Source organism: Erithacus rubecula (genome assembly GCF_903797595.1).
Source record: "Erithacus rubecula genome assembly, chromosome: 2".
NCBI classification, from domain to species: domain Eukaryota; kingdom Metazoa; phylum Chordata; class Aves; order Passeriformes; family Muscicapidae; genus Erithacus; species Erithacus rubecula.
This window is the reverse complement of record NC_136685.1, coordinates 78,829,684-78,844,906: the sequence shown is the minus strand read 5'-3', so window position 1 is coordinate 78,844,906 and position 15,223 is coordinate 78,829,684. Positions and strand designations below refer to the sequence as shown.

Genomic DNA, 15,223 nt, shown 5'->3' with positions numbered 1-15,223 from the left:
TTTCAGCTTAAGGCCATGATGGAAACATAAAGGAAATTTTCAGTATAGAAAAAGAGACTTAAACTACCTCTCAGGAGTGAACAATCCCCTCCCAAACCTGTCCAATTGCATTAGGCTATTTGGATAGTCCCTCCTGGCATCAAGAACATCCCTGCTGGTGGTGGCCCAGCCATGGGTGGCAGTGCTGGAGGCTGGAGAGCCATGTCCCACTCAGAAACCCATGGCCTCTGCACTGACTGCCTGCTGCCATTGCCGTGGCCTCATTCTTGCTCATCTGCCTGTGCACCTCTGCTCATGCACAGACTTACAGACACCACAGCTCTGGAGAGACTGGGCAAAGTAACAGCACACCTTGAAGGGGAAGTGACAGGATAAACTCAGTATTAAGTGGAACAGAGCCATTCATAAGGTAGTAGAGATGTGAGTCAGTCACATCAAGGTTCTGTCTGCACCCATTGGCCCTGTGCCCATGAGACCCTGCACAGCACCCAGTGCTCAGCACTCCTCTGCCTCACACATTTTTCTCCTCTGTGATGCACTACTTGCCAACACAGCCACAGTTACATCAATGCACTCAGAAACACAGCATTGATTAAATGTACCACATCTTAAGCTGCAGGACCACAGAATATCCTGAGCTGGAAGGGCCCCACAAGGGTCATTGACTCCAGCTCCTGGCCCTGCACAGGACATCCCAAGAATGTGCCTGAGAGCATTTTCCAAAGGGTACTTGAACTCTGGCATGCTTGGTGCTGTGACCATTTCCCTGAGTAATTTCCCTGGTTATAGAATTAGCATATTTATATTAGTATTAATATGTAAATCCTACAATTGAAGGATCCTACATAGAAGAATAGTGTAAACCCAGCTGCTGAGAAGAGCTGTCAGTGGTATTCTAAAGCTGAGAATTTTCAAAGACACCAATTTCAGAAAACCATTAATCCATTTCAGAAAGCTGTTCTGTACCAAGTACTGTGATTTTCATGGGGCAAAGAGATTGATTATCTTTATAAAGTCATTATCTTTAAGCTGATTTCACAACTGAGCTGGACAAAAATGTTCCAAGGACATAACAAACATCTCTAACAACTGTCCTCTTTTAATTTTTAGTGTTCTGTGGTAAAAGAAGGCACTGCATTTGAACAACATATTGCTCTGAAAACTAAGCAGAATCTTGAAAATGGTGCATAGACAAAAACCCCTCGAACAACCCATAAACCCATAAGCAATGTGAAATGCTTTAATAGACTGAAAATAATTCAGTAAAATGGTGAACTTAAGAATAAATATACAACTAACCTTTTTCTTTTTTAAAGAGTACCTTAAACCTACATATTTAGGGCATTTAGAAATATAAAATACTAAATTTGGATCTTATTCTCAACATGGATAAGGGAAACTCCTTATATCATAATATTTCTAAAATTAGAAACTTCCATGAGGAACTTGCTTAATTAAGTTTTTTGAAAAACCTAACAAAAACTATCAGCAAATCTATTAAATTATAATACTAAGTTATTAATGATTGCTCTTGATAAATACACCATTCTGCAGAAATTACAGGTCAAGTCTTTTAGACTTCCAGGAATAAATCGATCTGGAGGAGTTTACTAACTGATGATGAGCTAACAGAGAATTTCTAGCCTATTCAATGCCAAAGGAAATGTATTCACATTTGAGCAGTTTTCTCTACCACCAAAAAACCTGCCTCTATAAAGTGATATTTTTAACAGCAGACTCTGCAGATGGATAATGTAGCTCAACTCTGCCTGCTGTCTCATGCAAGGATGTTTTTCAAACCCCATGCTCTGTGTTTGGAAGCAGAGGAGAAATGTACTGAGACACAACGTGTGTTCTGTCCCCTCACACTGTCACAAAGTCTGGTCTTGAAATGGCCTGAATTAGGCCACAAACCAGAGCTGATTAATGTAATTAGGCCATTACATAAAACAGCTGGAGTTCCAGTGGGTAACCTATGGTTACCACATCCAGACAAAACCAACACAATTGTTTTTCACTGAAAAGTCATTTTATCACAATGTGTCTATGGATTATTTTCATCACAGGTATTAAAACACAACAATTTATATAAATATTAATAATCAGTATTAACAGTGTTAAGTATTACATATTAAGTATTAATGATTAGCAGATTGTTTTAGATTGTAAAACAAATTAATTAAAAGCAATCTAACATTCAAACTAATGGTTGTTACCTTTTGTTAAACAAACATACCGATGATCTATGTATAGTTTGAATCCCTTTTACTACATTCTTTATCTTAAAACTTCCTCTGAACAATGACTTGTTTCTTAATGAGACATTAACTCTTGGTAACTATTGAAAATTAGGTTTATTCTTGAAACATACATAGTCTCTAACTTAGGGCTTTTAAAGATTTTTGTCCTTATGCCACTGAAAACACCAAATTCCTCTACTGAAACTTAGCCATAAGATGAGCAACATCAGGTAACTATTCTTACCATGCTTGATGTTTTCACAATGGGAACTTCACTTTCAGCTCGTAACTTGCTTTCAATTTCATCCCAATTTCTGTCTTTGTCCTTAAATAATATTCTAGAATAAAGAAATCCAACAGTATATTTAAAATAGAAAAAAACTCCACAAAATAAACTGAAAGATTAAATAACATGATAGGAGATAACACCATAAGGAGTAGCAAATGAAAATAAAATATAAAATACTGAAACCTGATGGAATCTAACCATACAGTTTAAATTTCCAGGGAAGCATACAGGCTTTCAGTAAAATCATTATTATGGACATTAAAATAGCAGTTCTGTAGCTAAATACTTGCTTATGGTACACATACAGACACAGCTGGTTCTTACCTCCAGCACAGACACATTTTTTAAAAAGCCAACTATTTTACTGTAGTGAAAAAATTCCCCATTAATACTGCATTTTAGAATAATAGCAAAACATAAGATAAAGGAATTCAACTTTTAAATTTGTATTTTATATTAATAAAAAAATGAAACACTTTAGGAAATTTAAATTTCCTAGAAAAATTTTTCATTGAAAAGACTCAATATGTACATTTCATATATTTTCTAGTAGTATCACTTGTATTAGATGTTTAAAGAGGTCACTTCTAATTATAAAATCCCAGAGCATACTGGGAGATTCCCATTTTTTATGTTTTGCTTCCCTGATTGATAAAATTTTTGTTTTCATTGTCATATAATAAACATAACTTAAACTTTCTTCATTGGTGCAATTGGAAAAGAAAACAAACAAAAAAAAGCAATGTGCAGATATTTAAGGTCTGTAAAGTGTCACCACAATGACACAGAGGAGTCCAAATCTACTTCTTCTCTAATAGATATTTCACAGTTAAAAGTTCAACAATAGCTGCAGTAAAACTGCTAAACTAACAAACCACACAATTGGAAATCATGGTCACAGAGCAGTATATTTAAAAGAAGCTATTATTGTAACTATGTCTCTGAGGAAGTAATTTTTTAGTTGGAAGTTCATGATACAGTGAATGTCACAAAGACTAAGAATTTGAAAGAAAGCTGTGAGCCTAGTACTGCATTTCTGTTCACCTTTCTTCAGTTATGTATATCCTACAAGGGATTTCATTCTCCATTATTATCCTGTCAAGAATATGTAATCTGGCAAAATATGTACCCTGCCTTATTTTATCAGTGCACAGATGTCTGTGGAAAACATCCAGAAGCTGATTTAACTCTTCTGCCTTTGAGGTCTTCATTCACTGTTGCTTTGGAATGTATTTATGACAGAGGTTTCACTGTGAGGAAGTTCTACTTTGATGACACAGCATCATGGGATGGAGGCAAGTGACCACTTCTGCCAGTCTAGGGTGTATTCACATACAAAGCATCCCAGGAATGAGCATTAATACATACTTTTTTTTGGGGAAGGAATAAATAAAAGTAATCAGAACTGCAGTGAACAAAGCATGAAACACTTTATGGCCCTAACTAGGGTCATCATCTTTTGAAAAAATTCATCACTGGAGGTCTGGCAAATTTTTCATGTGTCCTGGAAAGGAGTGAAAAAGCCTGCAAAGCCATACAACCTGGATACCAGAAATTTCAAATACAGTGGAAAATACAGTATTTGCTGGTCATTGAGGAGTTCAAATACAATTAAAAAAAAAAAAAGAAGAAAATAAAGCAGAGATAATGAAGTCCTTTACAGGATAATAATTTAAAAAAACCAAACTTCTGGAAATATTTGATTCAGTATACAGACAATCTTATGCAGCTGTACTTTCTCTAATATAATAGCATTTAGATCACCCTGGAAATCAGAAAGAACATAGGAAATAAGGCTTTATTTATCAGTCAACAGCACTAGCAAAAAAACCCCACCTATTGTAATACTGTGTTATTTTTCATTTACTTTCTTGCCATGTCCTGTTAAAATAATTCTATCCCAATGTATGTGATTAGTGCCTTTACTTCTGTATGTGTTGTTTTTAGAACTAGTGTTCTTATTTCTCTTTTAAAATTTAAAAGGTTCTCATTTCATTGGTCACTATATTAAAAGACAGTGGAACAAAATGAAAGCATTAATTAGAAATTTTGAAACTGTTATTAAACTATAAAGTGGACAGCAAATTTGTTTTTACTATAAACTTAGGAAGCCTATTTCCGTTTTTACTTCATCTTTGAGAACACTTCATTTTGCTATTTTTAACTTCCTGGGAAGTCATCATCTCTGTCTTCTTTGCTCTTCCTCTTTCTAACCATATTGTTCAAGTTAAAAGGATGTATTTATAAATGTCTGTTGCCTTCTTCTCTCACTTTTCCCTGCTTTCTGAGGCAAACCTTGCTTGAAGAACATATGAAATACACAATCCTGAACTTTGATTTAAGAATTTTCTCTTATTCTTGTCAGCCAAAGTAGTCACCAACTGGTTGCACACTCACACATCGAAGTTAAATGGAACTGTCAGTAGAGCAATATGTTATCATTTTTGACATGTCTACACTTTGTCTTAGCTACTATGACATCTTGGAATATAACTATTTAGGCAGGAATTTTCAATTAAAAATGGCAGGCGACTACATCTGTTGTTTTAGAAATCAATAGGGTTCCCATTGCCTCCAGAGCAAGCTGTTTTTCAGAAGGATTTACTGAAACAGCTCCCTGTCCAATTTGTTTTTTCTTCTTAAAATGCAAAATTCCTACAACTTTGCAAACCTACAGGGCCCAATTTTACAGTTCAGCAACATTTTAACCTTATCTTTTAAGAAAGGGAGTTTTACAAGACTTGCACAGTGGTTGTGTAGATTTTGCACAGTATTGCATGTGCTGGAACAGCTCCTCTGCTGGATGTCCTGTCTATATAAACTCTATTGATATTCCTCTTCTTATAAAGTGAAATAAACAGAAAGAATAATGAAAAAAGTATTCATTCCAAATTCTTCTGAATGCTAGAATGCCAAAGGTAACAGTGTTTTTTTTAAAAGACAATTTTCTACTACATACATTTTTTCTGTGACTATTATACATATCTTTTTTACTGCTGGGAATGTTGATGGGCACAGACATTTTCAGCAATAACAGCAATTTTTAACAACCCACCTGATTTTGCCAGCTGTTTTGTCTATGGATTGTCTTATCTTGCGAGAAAACTGGAAGACTGAGGACAACAGCAAACTGTCCCCCATAACCTGCAATAAGTTTTTAATAAAAAAGGATAGTATTAGTTTAACAGTAAAAATTCTATATACTTTGGTATCTTTAACTATAAAAGAGCTTACATATGCTTTAATTAGTATCAAATACAATGATATTTGAACACTTTGCCAATAAAATAATACACAATTTTTTTCCAATATTATAGCCACCTGCTAGAGGTAGGAGAGACAGGATAATGTCTATTAAGTGGGGAGATAATTGTAAAAGCTTAAAATCGACTCATTCTTAGAGAGAATCCTGTTGTGTGCTCACTTCATCTCTGCTCCAAGTCCTCCTGCGGGTAATTGTTGGGGGATCGAGGGCCTCTGTCAGCTGAGGTCTGGCATCACTAGGCCGACCATTCCCTTCCGGGGGTTTCGCATGCACTATTGGAGGGATTTTTCTAAAATTGAGACTTTCATCAAATACTCGGTCCACCAACTGCAGGATAAAAGAAAAACGAAGTTCATCAAATCTACTGGATACATCCAAAAATCAGATTACTGGGGTTTTTTTGTCCTGAAACAGTTTATAAGATGCCTAGCAAATAATAATCGTTCTGTTGTCTTCTATAGTATAAAATGATGCCTCTTGTATGTAAGAATATCTTGTACAAATGAACCAGATTTGTTTTTTTTTTTTTTAAATACTAGACATACATGGCAAATTTAGACTGCTTCACTAAAATTCTGCTTATGGGCAGGTAACATAATAGCTACCTACAAACTGGTACTGAATAATTTCTTCCTTTTATCAATGAAACATATCTGTGGAATTAAGAAGTGTACTTTGAGATTTAGGGTTTTATTTCCAAATTAGTCACAGTGTTACAGAAAGACCTACATTACCTAAAGGAGATACTGCCACCTGCAGTATGTACACAATGCACTGTATTTTTTGAATAAGAAAATAATAATTTAATAATGAAAAATAATTGGAGTGATCTACTTGGATCTCAGAAAAAGAGTGCTTTACTTCTTTAAAGTTTAGCCACAGTCTGTAAGTGAATTAAACCCAATATCTATGTGAGTGCATTTATAATTTTTCTGAGTACCCAGCTCACAGATTTCTTATTGCTGTTTATATCTTTTTTTCCACAGAAAAAGACATTAATAAACTAACCACAGCAAACTAGTGTATTAACCAAATTTTATGCACACAAAAATGAATAAAACACATTTTGAAAGGAATACTATGAAGAAAAAATGCATTAAACATTTACAACACATTATTATGGTGAATTGTAACATGGTAGAAAGTGATGATTTAAATTCAGATTAACATGTTTACCAGTATTAGACCTGTGATGGTTACTAGAACACGTTAGTCAATATATTCATAGAACAGCACACCAGAGGTAGGCAAAGGAAATAGGAATTATTAGAAGCATAAAGCAAACTTATTTCAATGCAGTTTTTGACAATGTTATTAAGAAAGAAAATCTAAAGTTAACTGATGGTACCTAAGTATTTCAGTGTTCAGAAGATGAAAGTTTTATGTCACCTGTAAAAAGAGGGACTTTTTTGTTTTTAATAGTAAGCAAAGAATTAAATGTATACATTTATATATAGTTGTGCATATACAATGGTGTCTTTAAATGCACTTAGATACCATCCAACAGTATCTAAGGCTACAGAAAAGCAAGAAACAAACAACTATCTTGTCCTATGTTTTGTGGAAAAAAAGAGACAGACAGATAGTATGCATCCTTTTGACAAGCTGTGATCACAAAATAACTTTCGGGTTGTTTGTTGAAATGTAAAGGAACTTCAAATTAAAAAAACAATGTAGTGATCATGCATACGGGTTGAGTGGAAGTAACTAAAAAGGCTATGCAAAATGCTAAAAGCAAAAGAAATAAAGAAAAGGAAGAACCTTATGCATTTCTCCATGAAGATCTCCTACCTCTTCTCTAGTGTCTATGGCAGAGCCAGGGGTGGTGGCAGCAGTGCTTACTGTGGTACTGGGGGCAGTGCCTGATGAAGTCACTGAATCTATCTCTCCTGCTACATCGTTGATTTCCCGTGCGATGAGAGCCAGATCTTGACTGATCCTAGTAATAAAGAGAGTGTTACATTCTCCCCTACAAATACCTTTGGGCCAGTAGAGCCCAGTCTGCAGCCTTTCAGCTTGTAAGTTCTAGTTCTTGATAACAGTGCAGTGAAAATGTGCATGCCTTTCTAAACAAAAAGGTTATTTGTAGAACCATAAAAGCAAATTTTCACTGAAGCTTTTAATAGCATGCCTTTCTAGAGGAACAAAGTGGAAGGTGATCTCAAAAGACAGAGTATCCTTGTTGTCTTCCCAGGATTCAGACAGATGTGTGCAATGTGCAGTATCTCCAGCACAGAGGATGCATAGGAAATATGCTGAAAATACTGCACAGATGAGCTGTGTGACATGGCAGTAAATCTGAAATTTTCAGATAACATTTAATCTGTACCTTAGTTTGACTACTTGAAAAAAATATTTTCAGGACTTTTGATTTTCTAGCAGTTGCACATCTCACTCAGATGAAGCTCCATACGGGTCTGAAATTCCAGACCAATACCCTACATCCTCAAATGTAATCAAGACAAGTTTTCTAGTGGCAAAAATAGAACATACCTTTAAAAACCTGGATATTGACAGCATTACAAAAATACAGCTGAGTTCTCAGCCAAAGATTGCTTTTTTTGCCTTCTGATTCACTGCATCAAAAAACTAGCTTTGCTCTGGCTTGCTCTGCTTGTGCTCCTCCTCCCCAGGACACCCCAAAAGGAGGGAACTCCCACAAAGCAAAAGCTAAAAGCCCTTATTAACTATGGCAACCTGAACCTCCAGCATGGATCACAGAGTTGAGAAGTGCAGACTGCCAAGTGATCCCTTTGCAAAGGCAGCACTGAAGGCACAAAGCTGACAGTGCCACTTCTGTGCCACCAAGGACTTGGTGACAAGCAGCAAAGTCAAGTCAAAACAATGGACACCACTGGCCTAGAGACAGGTTAAGACTAAGTGAACATAATTTCAACTAGAAAGGTGAATGTGACTAGAGAAGTTTCCAGCCAAAGTCCAACACAGGATTTTATGGCTAACCATCAGCAATCCACAATGAAGTGCAACTTTGTGTGGCTTAGATACACATATAATTGGAAGAAGGCTGAAGACAAATATGTGGCAATTTACACATGCCATTAAAAGTCCAATATTCTTAGTAGTAGAGATACTAAAACAGCTACTTCCTTTGTTTCATACAGCCATCTAATGTTTTCCTTAAATAGCAAAATTGCTACTATTCACATTTGATTTTCTGGGACAAATGCTGGTATTTAATGAGCAGTTGTGAAGAAAATGGATGATTTCAACTATCAGCAATTTTTCCAGAAGAGAAATATCATTAAAACCACAATCAAAAGTAGCATCAATTAACAAAGACTTAACTCTTCACAGAAATCAGCAATGCTTCAACATGACATAACCACTTCATTTGAGTTCTTGCCAAGAAATCAAAATCGCATAAAGTGTCAGATCTTTATATAAAAATTGATTCAAATGAATCCCGGAAGTATCAGAATAATCAACTCTTAAAATTGATGGCAAGCAACTTGGTAGATAATTACCAGAGTCAAATATCAGTCATGTGAACAAAACCTGGAATCATTTTCTATGTGACAGTAAGATATAGTCCAGCACTCAATTATATTTCTGAATAGAAACAATATACAGTACTCAACAAGAATTGTGAAAAAGATTAGAAACCAGCTGTGATCTGACCCTGACTTCTGAAGTTTTCAAGTAACTGTACATTAACTTTCAGGAGCAGAAATTTTGCTTAAGTATAAGGAGTATGACCTGTGTAATCAGGGACAAGAGACTTAGGCTATAGGAGCACATTATTTACTCTGCTACAACTGTATGCTGCCTTGCAGATCTCTACTGCTTCCTGCATCAGACCTAGCAATCATACAAGGCAAAATAATTCACAGAGGCAAAACTAATAAACCTCAAATTTCCTAAATCCCCCAGCCCACTCCAGGAAATGCTGCTTTAGATCCACTCAGTGGAGCAGACTCAGGCAGCTATGCAGCTCCATAGGGAACAGACTCTGTTTCCAACACACAGGAAAAGGTGAGAACACAGGGCTTGGGATGGAGAGAGCATGATCACCTTTTTAAAAAGCCTGGAACTCTAGTTCTTATTTACCTATAGTGAAAGAATGCCCATTGTTAGAAAAAAAGCACAGGGAAATAGGAATACTTCTAAGATACATGTAATAGTGCTTAACTACTGAATTACTAAAAGCATTTTTATGCTTAGACTACTATGTTATACTTCCTATACTGAGTCAGTGGATTTGGTAACAATACTTGAACGTCCTTAAATAAAATACACATGAAACTCTTGTTATTCTGAGGGTGTAAATTCCCTCCATGCCAAAGTTGCTTTAAATCAAATGTAGTTATTCCAGGAAGTTTCTCTAAACACCTCTTTCAAATTTTCAATGTTATTAACATCTGTAAAATGTGAAGTCTGTGAAAAGTGCAAACTGGGTCAGCCATAGAAGACCAGTTAGAACACAGTATGATGGTAACATGGATGCAATGAAACGTTTGCCATACAGTTTCTACACTACTTTCTTCCACATGTGTATTTTATGAAAGGCTTATCCTTACACCTGCCTAATCTAATCAGTTATTCAACAACAACAATAGCAAAAATAAATCAGCTAGTTTTAATGAGACCATATAACCATCTACTAATTTTATAAACTGTAAATAGAGTTGAAGAGACTCTGAACATAGAGGATGGACTGATGGCTGGGATGGAAAAACACCAGGTAGGCAATAATAGAGCCTATGGTTAGCAAGGAAATAGGAGCAGAGACAAAAGTTAAAATTAAAGCCAGGGGAGCAAAAATGTGAATCACTACAAAGATAAAGAGGCACAGAAAGGATGAACTCGTGACCTACAGCAAGGGCTCTCAGAAGAAGCTAAAAAGGTATTGGAAGCAGTGGCAACAGATGACAGTAACCTGAAATTTCTCAGCTGCTAAATGCTACTTTACTTTAAATAAGCTCATTTAATGCAGGTTGTGAGAAATTTCTACAGAAACCTAAATTTTGTCAATACTGATTTGAGTCTCTCAGCAGTTCCACTGAAAATAAACCTGAAGAGGGAGGATAAATACACAACCTTTAGAACAAGTTTTAAAGCAATACATCAATGTAGGAAAGGGTAAGAATCTCAAAAGAAGAAAAAACCTGCAAACCTGACCATAAAATGAGTTTAGACTGAATCATCAACTAACTCCAGGAAAAATCTCTCCTAGATGAGTAAACATACCAAAAAGATACACTGAAGTACTATTTATCAGGAGGAGCTAATATGCTATGGCTATCAATCATTTCCCATATAAACACAATCCTCCTACAACTATCTCTATCTCCAGACTTCTGAAAAGAAAGAGATGATCTAGGAAGATGGTTTTGACAATGTTTATTTCATTATTTATCTAGATACTATGAGACTCCCTTAGGTATCTTCTGTGTGCCTCTGAGGCCTCTACACCTTCCCTTTGCACAGATCACACTAGAAAAACAAATGCTGAAAAATATTACCAAGATCAGAAAGCAAAAAATAATTAATCACACTAAGCAAAACACTTCGCAGTATTAAGGAAATACTCCACACTATTAAAATTAATCTTAAAAGGAATTAATTAATTAGTTAATTAAAATTACTCTTAAAAGCCTTCTTGTCAGGCTTCCCAATTAAGTTCTGTGAAAATCTTTGGAACCTGAACACTGACATCTAAGTATTAAATAACATTTACATGTTTGTGCAAGCTCTCTGAAGTTTTTACTGCCTGGGTGTTGCATGATAAGGGAATAAATGGTTACCAGAATGCGCAACTAACTTTTCCTTGGCTCACTTGAAGCAGAGTGGTACCAGCAATAACAGAGGTATTGCTATACTAGTCTCATGGACTTGCAACAAAAAACAATTACTCTTCTGGTGAATACACATGACTTAACTCAGAAAGCACCTAACATGAAATCATGTCTTGAAAAATCAAAAATTAAAATGAGTACGTGGTCTCTCACATTCCATTTTTTCTCTCTCTGTCACCTGTGATTGATCTGAAATTTTATCTCAATATGTAAAAGTAGTACAAAATCACATACACTTCAGCCTCAGGAAACACACAAAGTGCCTCTGTAAGTCTCAATAATGCAACTGAAAGTTCATTTTCTGAGATTTGGCTGTCAGAAATCAGAAGTTACTATCATAAGTTACTATCATAAATCAGATGTGAGTGTTCTGTCTGCCAGTCTCATAACAAGAATTTTAAGTTACCCCTTCAGTTAGTGAAGGAAAGCAGTGAGCAGTGACACAGAAAATCCATCAGCTCTCTCTGTGCACCTGCACAAGCGCTTGGGTAGAATGCTGTGCTATTTTAGGGGCATCCTTCCAAACCAACCTTGCTATCTCTTCCCGGTGGGCAGTCCAGTCTCGAATGTAGTCTTCCTGCTCCTTTATCCTGTGCTTGAAAGTGTTGCTGCTTTGAGCTGCTGTCCCAGCGCTCTGCAGTCGCGTGGTTTTCAGGGCTGGAGAGGTACGCAGACGGGTATGTTTAGGGGAATTACGGTTTGATCCGAACTCATCTTCTGAGGTGGAAGCATAATCTGTAGGAAAGCGCCTCCATCTTGCACTTACTAAATTAGTTTAATTATTAAAAAAGAATTATTATGGTGTCTTTAAGAAGAAAAAACAGCATTATTTCAGTAACATCACAATACACGGCTATTATTATCCATCCCCAGGTACCTCACAAAAGGTTTATTTACTACGTCTTTAAAAGAAAGCTACAGAATTTGTGTTAAATAAAAAATACTGATTAATAAAAACAGAAAACTAATGCTCTTTGTATAGTGATGAGTGAAGTAAGATGTAAATCCAGTGATTGTATATGAGCTCAAACAAACTGTATTACAAAACAAGGGCTCAACTCATTAACACTTAAGTGTATAGTCAGATTGTACTTTTTCTGCAGATTTTTTTCCCAAATTTCATTCCAGGTTTATGGGATATGCAAAAAAGAAGAGAAGAGATATGAAGGAAGGATGGAGCTGGCACCAAGCCTGGAATGCATGCTTACATAAAGAAAGCACAGAACTCCTAGATGATGCAGAGGTCTTTTCCAACCTTAATGACTCTATGCTTCTGTGTTTAGTACAGAAAAAGAATATGTAAAATTAATATTGTGATATGAAAATCTGCAGTACATCCATAAGAAAAGCAGCCTCAGAGAAAGAAGTATATATTCTGACATGCAGCACATATAGAATTATGCAGCCATGTTGCTGAGGACAGCCTGAAGTACAGAACTGAAACTAAGTAGGAGGCTTTTGCCCCCTTATGAATTACTGAAGTCTAAAATATGAATTTCAGATTTACTGTCCTCAAACATTCCCAGCTGGAAGGGATACTACCAAGTGTAAAGAAATACCCATCACCACAACCTGCTGAATTGTTGCAGAGTATTTAGTACCCCAAATTCATTGGCATTTCTTGAGGCTCTGTAAGTACTGCAGAAAATGAGTAAGTGTGTGACAACCTAAGGGTGATTGAAAAATAATAGAATTGAATGATATCAGTTGTTTTTTAGTATTACAAAATGCAAGAATTAATAATGATTTCTCCTGTTACATTAAAAAAAACCCAACATTACAAATGAAGTATACACCAATATGAATTTAAGTAACAAATAATGGGAGTAACTTTTGTGTGATGCAAAGATTATGGTATGCAAAATATGACCTTGGTGTATAAGCTTACATGCCTTCCCTCATATAAATAATCAGGTTTCAATTGCTGAAAACAAAAACATCCTTGCACATTTTTTTCAGGTTTAAATGTAGGTTTCAAATTATGTCCAGTTCTACTTTTTTTTAAATTTTCTAACTTTATTGTAGAAAGTAACAATGTCTCCCCAATCACTTTCTGATCTCTTTTTGGAGGTTTCAAAGTTATTTGATTTTAGGGAAGTAAAACATGAGCAGAAAAAGTACATTTTCCCACCAACAGCATGCAAGCAATGTGTGATCAAAGTCCAAAGAGATTTATGAGTTGGGCCCATATTTTTTCATCAATTTTTGTTTAAATTCTTTGTCCCAGTTCCAATTATATTTTTCAAAATAATTACAAAATTTATCTTAAAATCTCTCAAGTGAGATAGTTCAGCAACTCACCACTGTACAATGAGCATATATAATAATATATTTAAAAACTAAAAATTGAATGAGAAGTGAAATATCAGAAACAGATTTGATTTCTAGTACTCTACCACTGTAAGTTTCAACATCAGGGTCTGGGTCTGGGAGAAGCTTGGATTTCTCTGTGTACAAAATAGTGTTTTATCATGTTAATTCGATTTAAAACATTCAGATTAGAATCATTTGCTTCAATAAAATATAATTATGAGATTAGTCTTAGGTCCTCTTTTCCACCCACAATTTTTAGGAATAGATTACACTTTCAATCAAAGATACTGAATTTTGTAAAGGCTTAAACATTTCAGAAATACTAACTGAAATGACATCAATAACAATCATTTGTGACATTACATAGTATGATAAACCCTGTATTTTTAAGACCATTAAATTTTAAGGCCTTGAAATGTTGGGGTGTTACATATAATCAGTGTGTTTCTCTTTAATATGAGGACAAAGTTATTGTAGGCCTAGAGGTAAAAATCTTAAAGTTGTGTAATTCATGACAAGCACATCCAAGCATGTTTCCCAGTTAGGTAGCTATACATTTGCATGTATATGCTTTTAAATAACATTTTTCAATTATGCAGCCCAAAACATCATTGTAGTTTATGTACATTTCTGAAAGCTGTTGTGTAGTTGCTTATCTCAGACACCAAAGACAGTGAGTATCAGTACCACTAACTAGAAAATCCTCCAAAACCATGGCTAAAATAATCACCATTCAAACCTAATTTAGTGACTACACTGTGAGAAGTACAATGTCCTGACAACCATTAAACTGGCAAGTTTGGTGATTTGGACAACATATTCTCACTTCAAAGATCTGAGAATAAATTTTATTGAATATATTCCTTAAAAAAAAATCTGCTCTCATGGATGCATTGACTTCTCAAAGTGCATCCATTTCCAAGCTCCTAATACTAAAAATTACTTAGTAAGTGCTGTTTTTTCTCCATTATCAATTTCCTTTCCCCCACAGTTACCTCAACTGCTTTGATCAAGGATTAGAAATGATTCGTGAAATTACACTTGCTGCTGACAATTTTAACCCTGTCATGTAGCAATTCATCCACATGAACTACAAGACAATAAAAAAATGCAGAAACTACATCTTATTCTTGCTCTCTTTTTACAGGTATATATATGTCTGAACACTGATTTGGGAAGTGCAGAAATAACTTTCTCTTTGTAGGCTGGATTTAAGAGGCTGCCAATGTTTACTGATCTACAATGTGGTAGTGTTAACTAACCTTGGATGAGATAATCTGTGGAACAGACCTAACATTCT

The 15,223-nt window shown here is 35.3% G+C and overlaps 1 protein-coding gene across 10 annotated transcripts in view; it reads right to left on the bottom strand.

The window, feature by feature from the left end:
* The window catches only part of CEP170 (centrosomal protein 170), a 91,551-nt gene that overhangs the window by 3,606 nt on the left and 72,722 nt on the right, over nt 1-15,223 (bottom strand). For 2 of the 10 annotated variants that reach the window (XM_079298571.1, XM_079298577.1), the window contains 5 exons: nt 12,141-12,375; nt 7,556-7,733; nt 5,954-6,121; nt 5,585-5,673; nt 2,485-2,578 (listed from right to left, as the gene is read on the bottom strand). In XM_079298571.1, the coding sequence (XP_079154697.1) occupies nt 2,485-2,578; nt 5,585-5,673; nt 5,954-6,121; nt 7,556-7,733; nt 12,141-12,375 (764 nt within the window). Of the gene's footprint in view, nt 1-2,484; nt 2,579-5,584; nt 5,674-5,953; nt 6,122-7,555; nt 7,734-12,140; nt 12,376-12,443; nt 14,058-15,223 lie in introns of those variants that run through there. The other 8 variants (XM_079298573.1, XM_079298574.1, XM_079298575.1 and 5 more) reach the window with 8 other exon arrangements.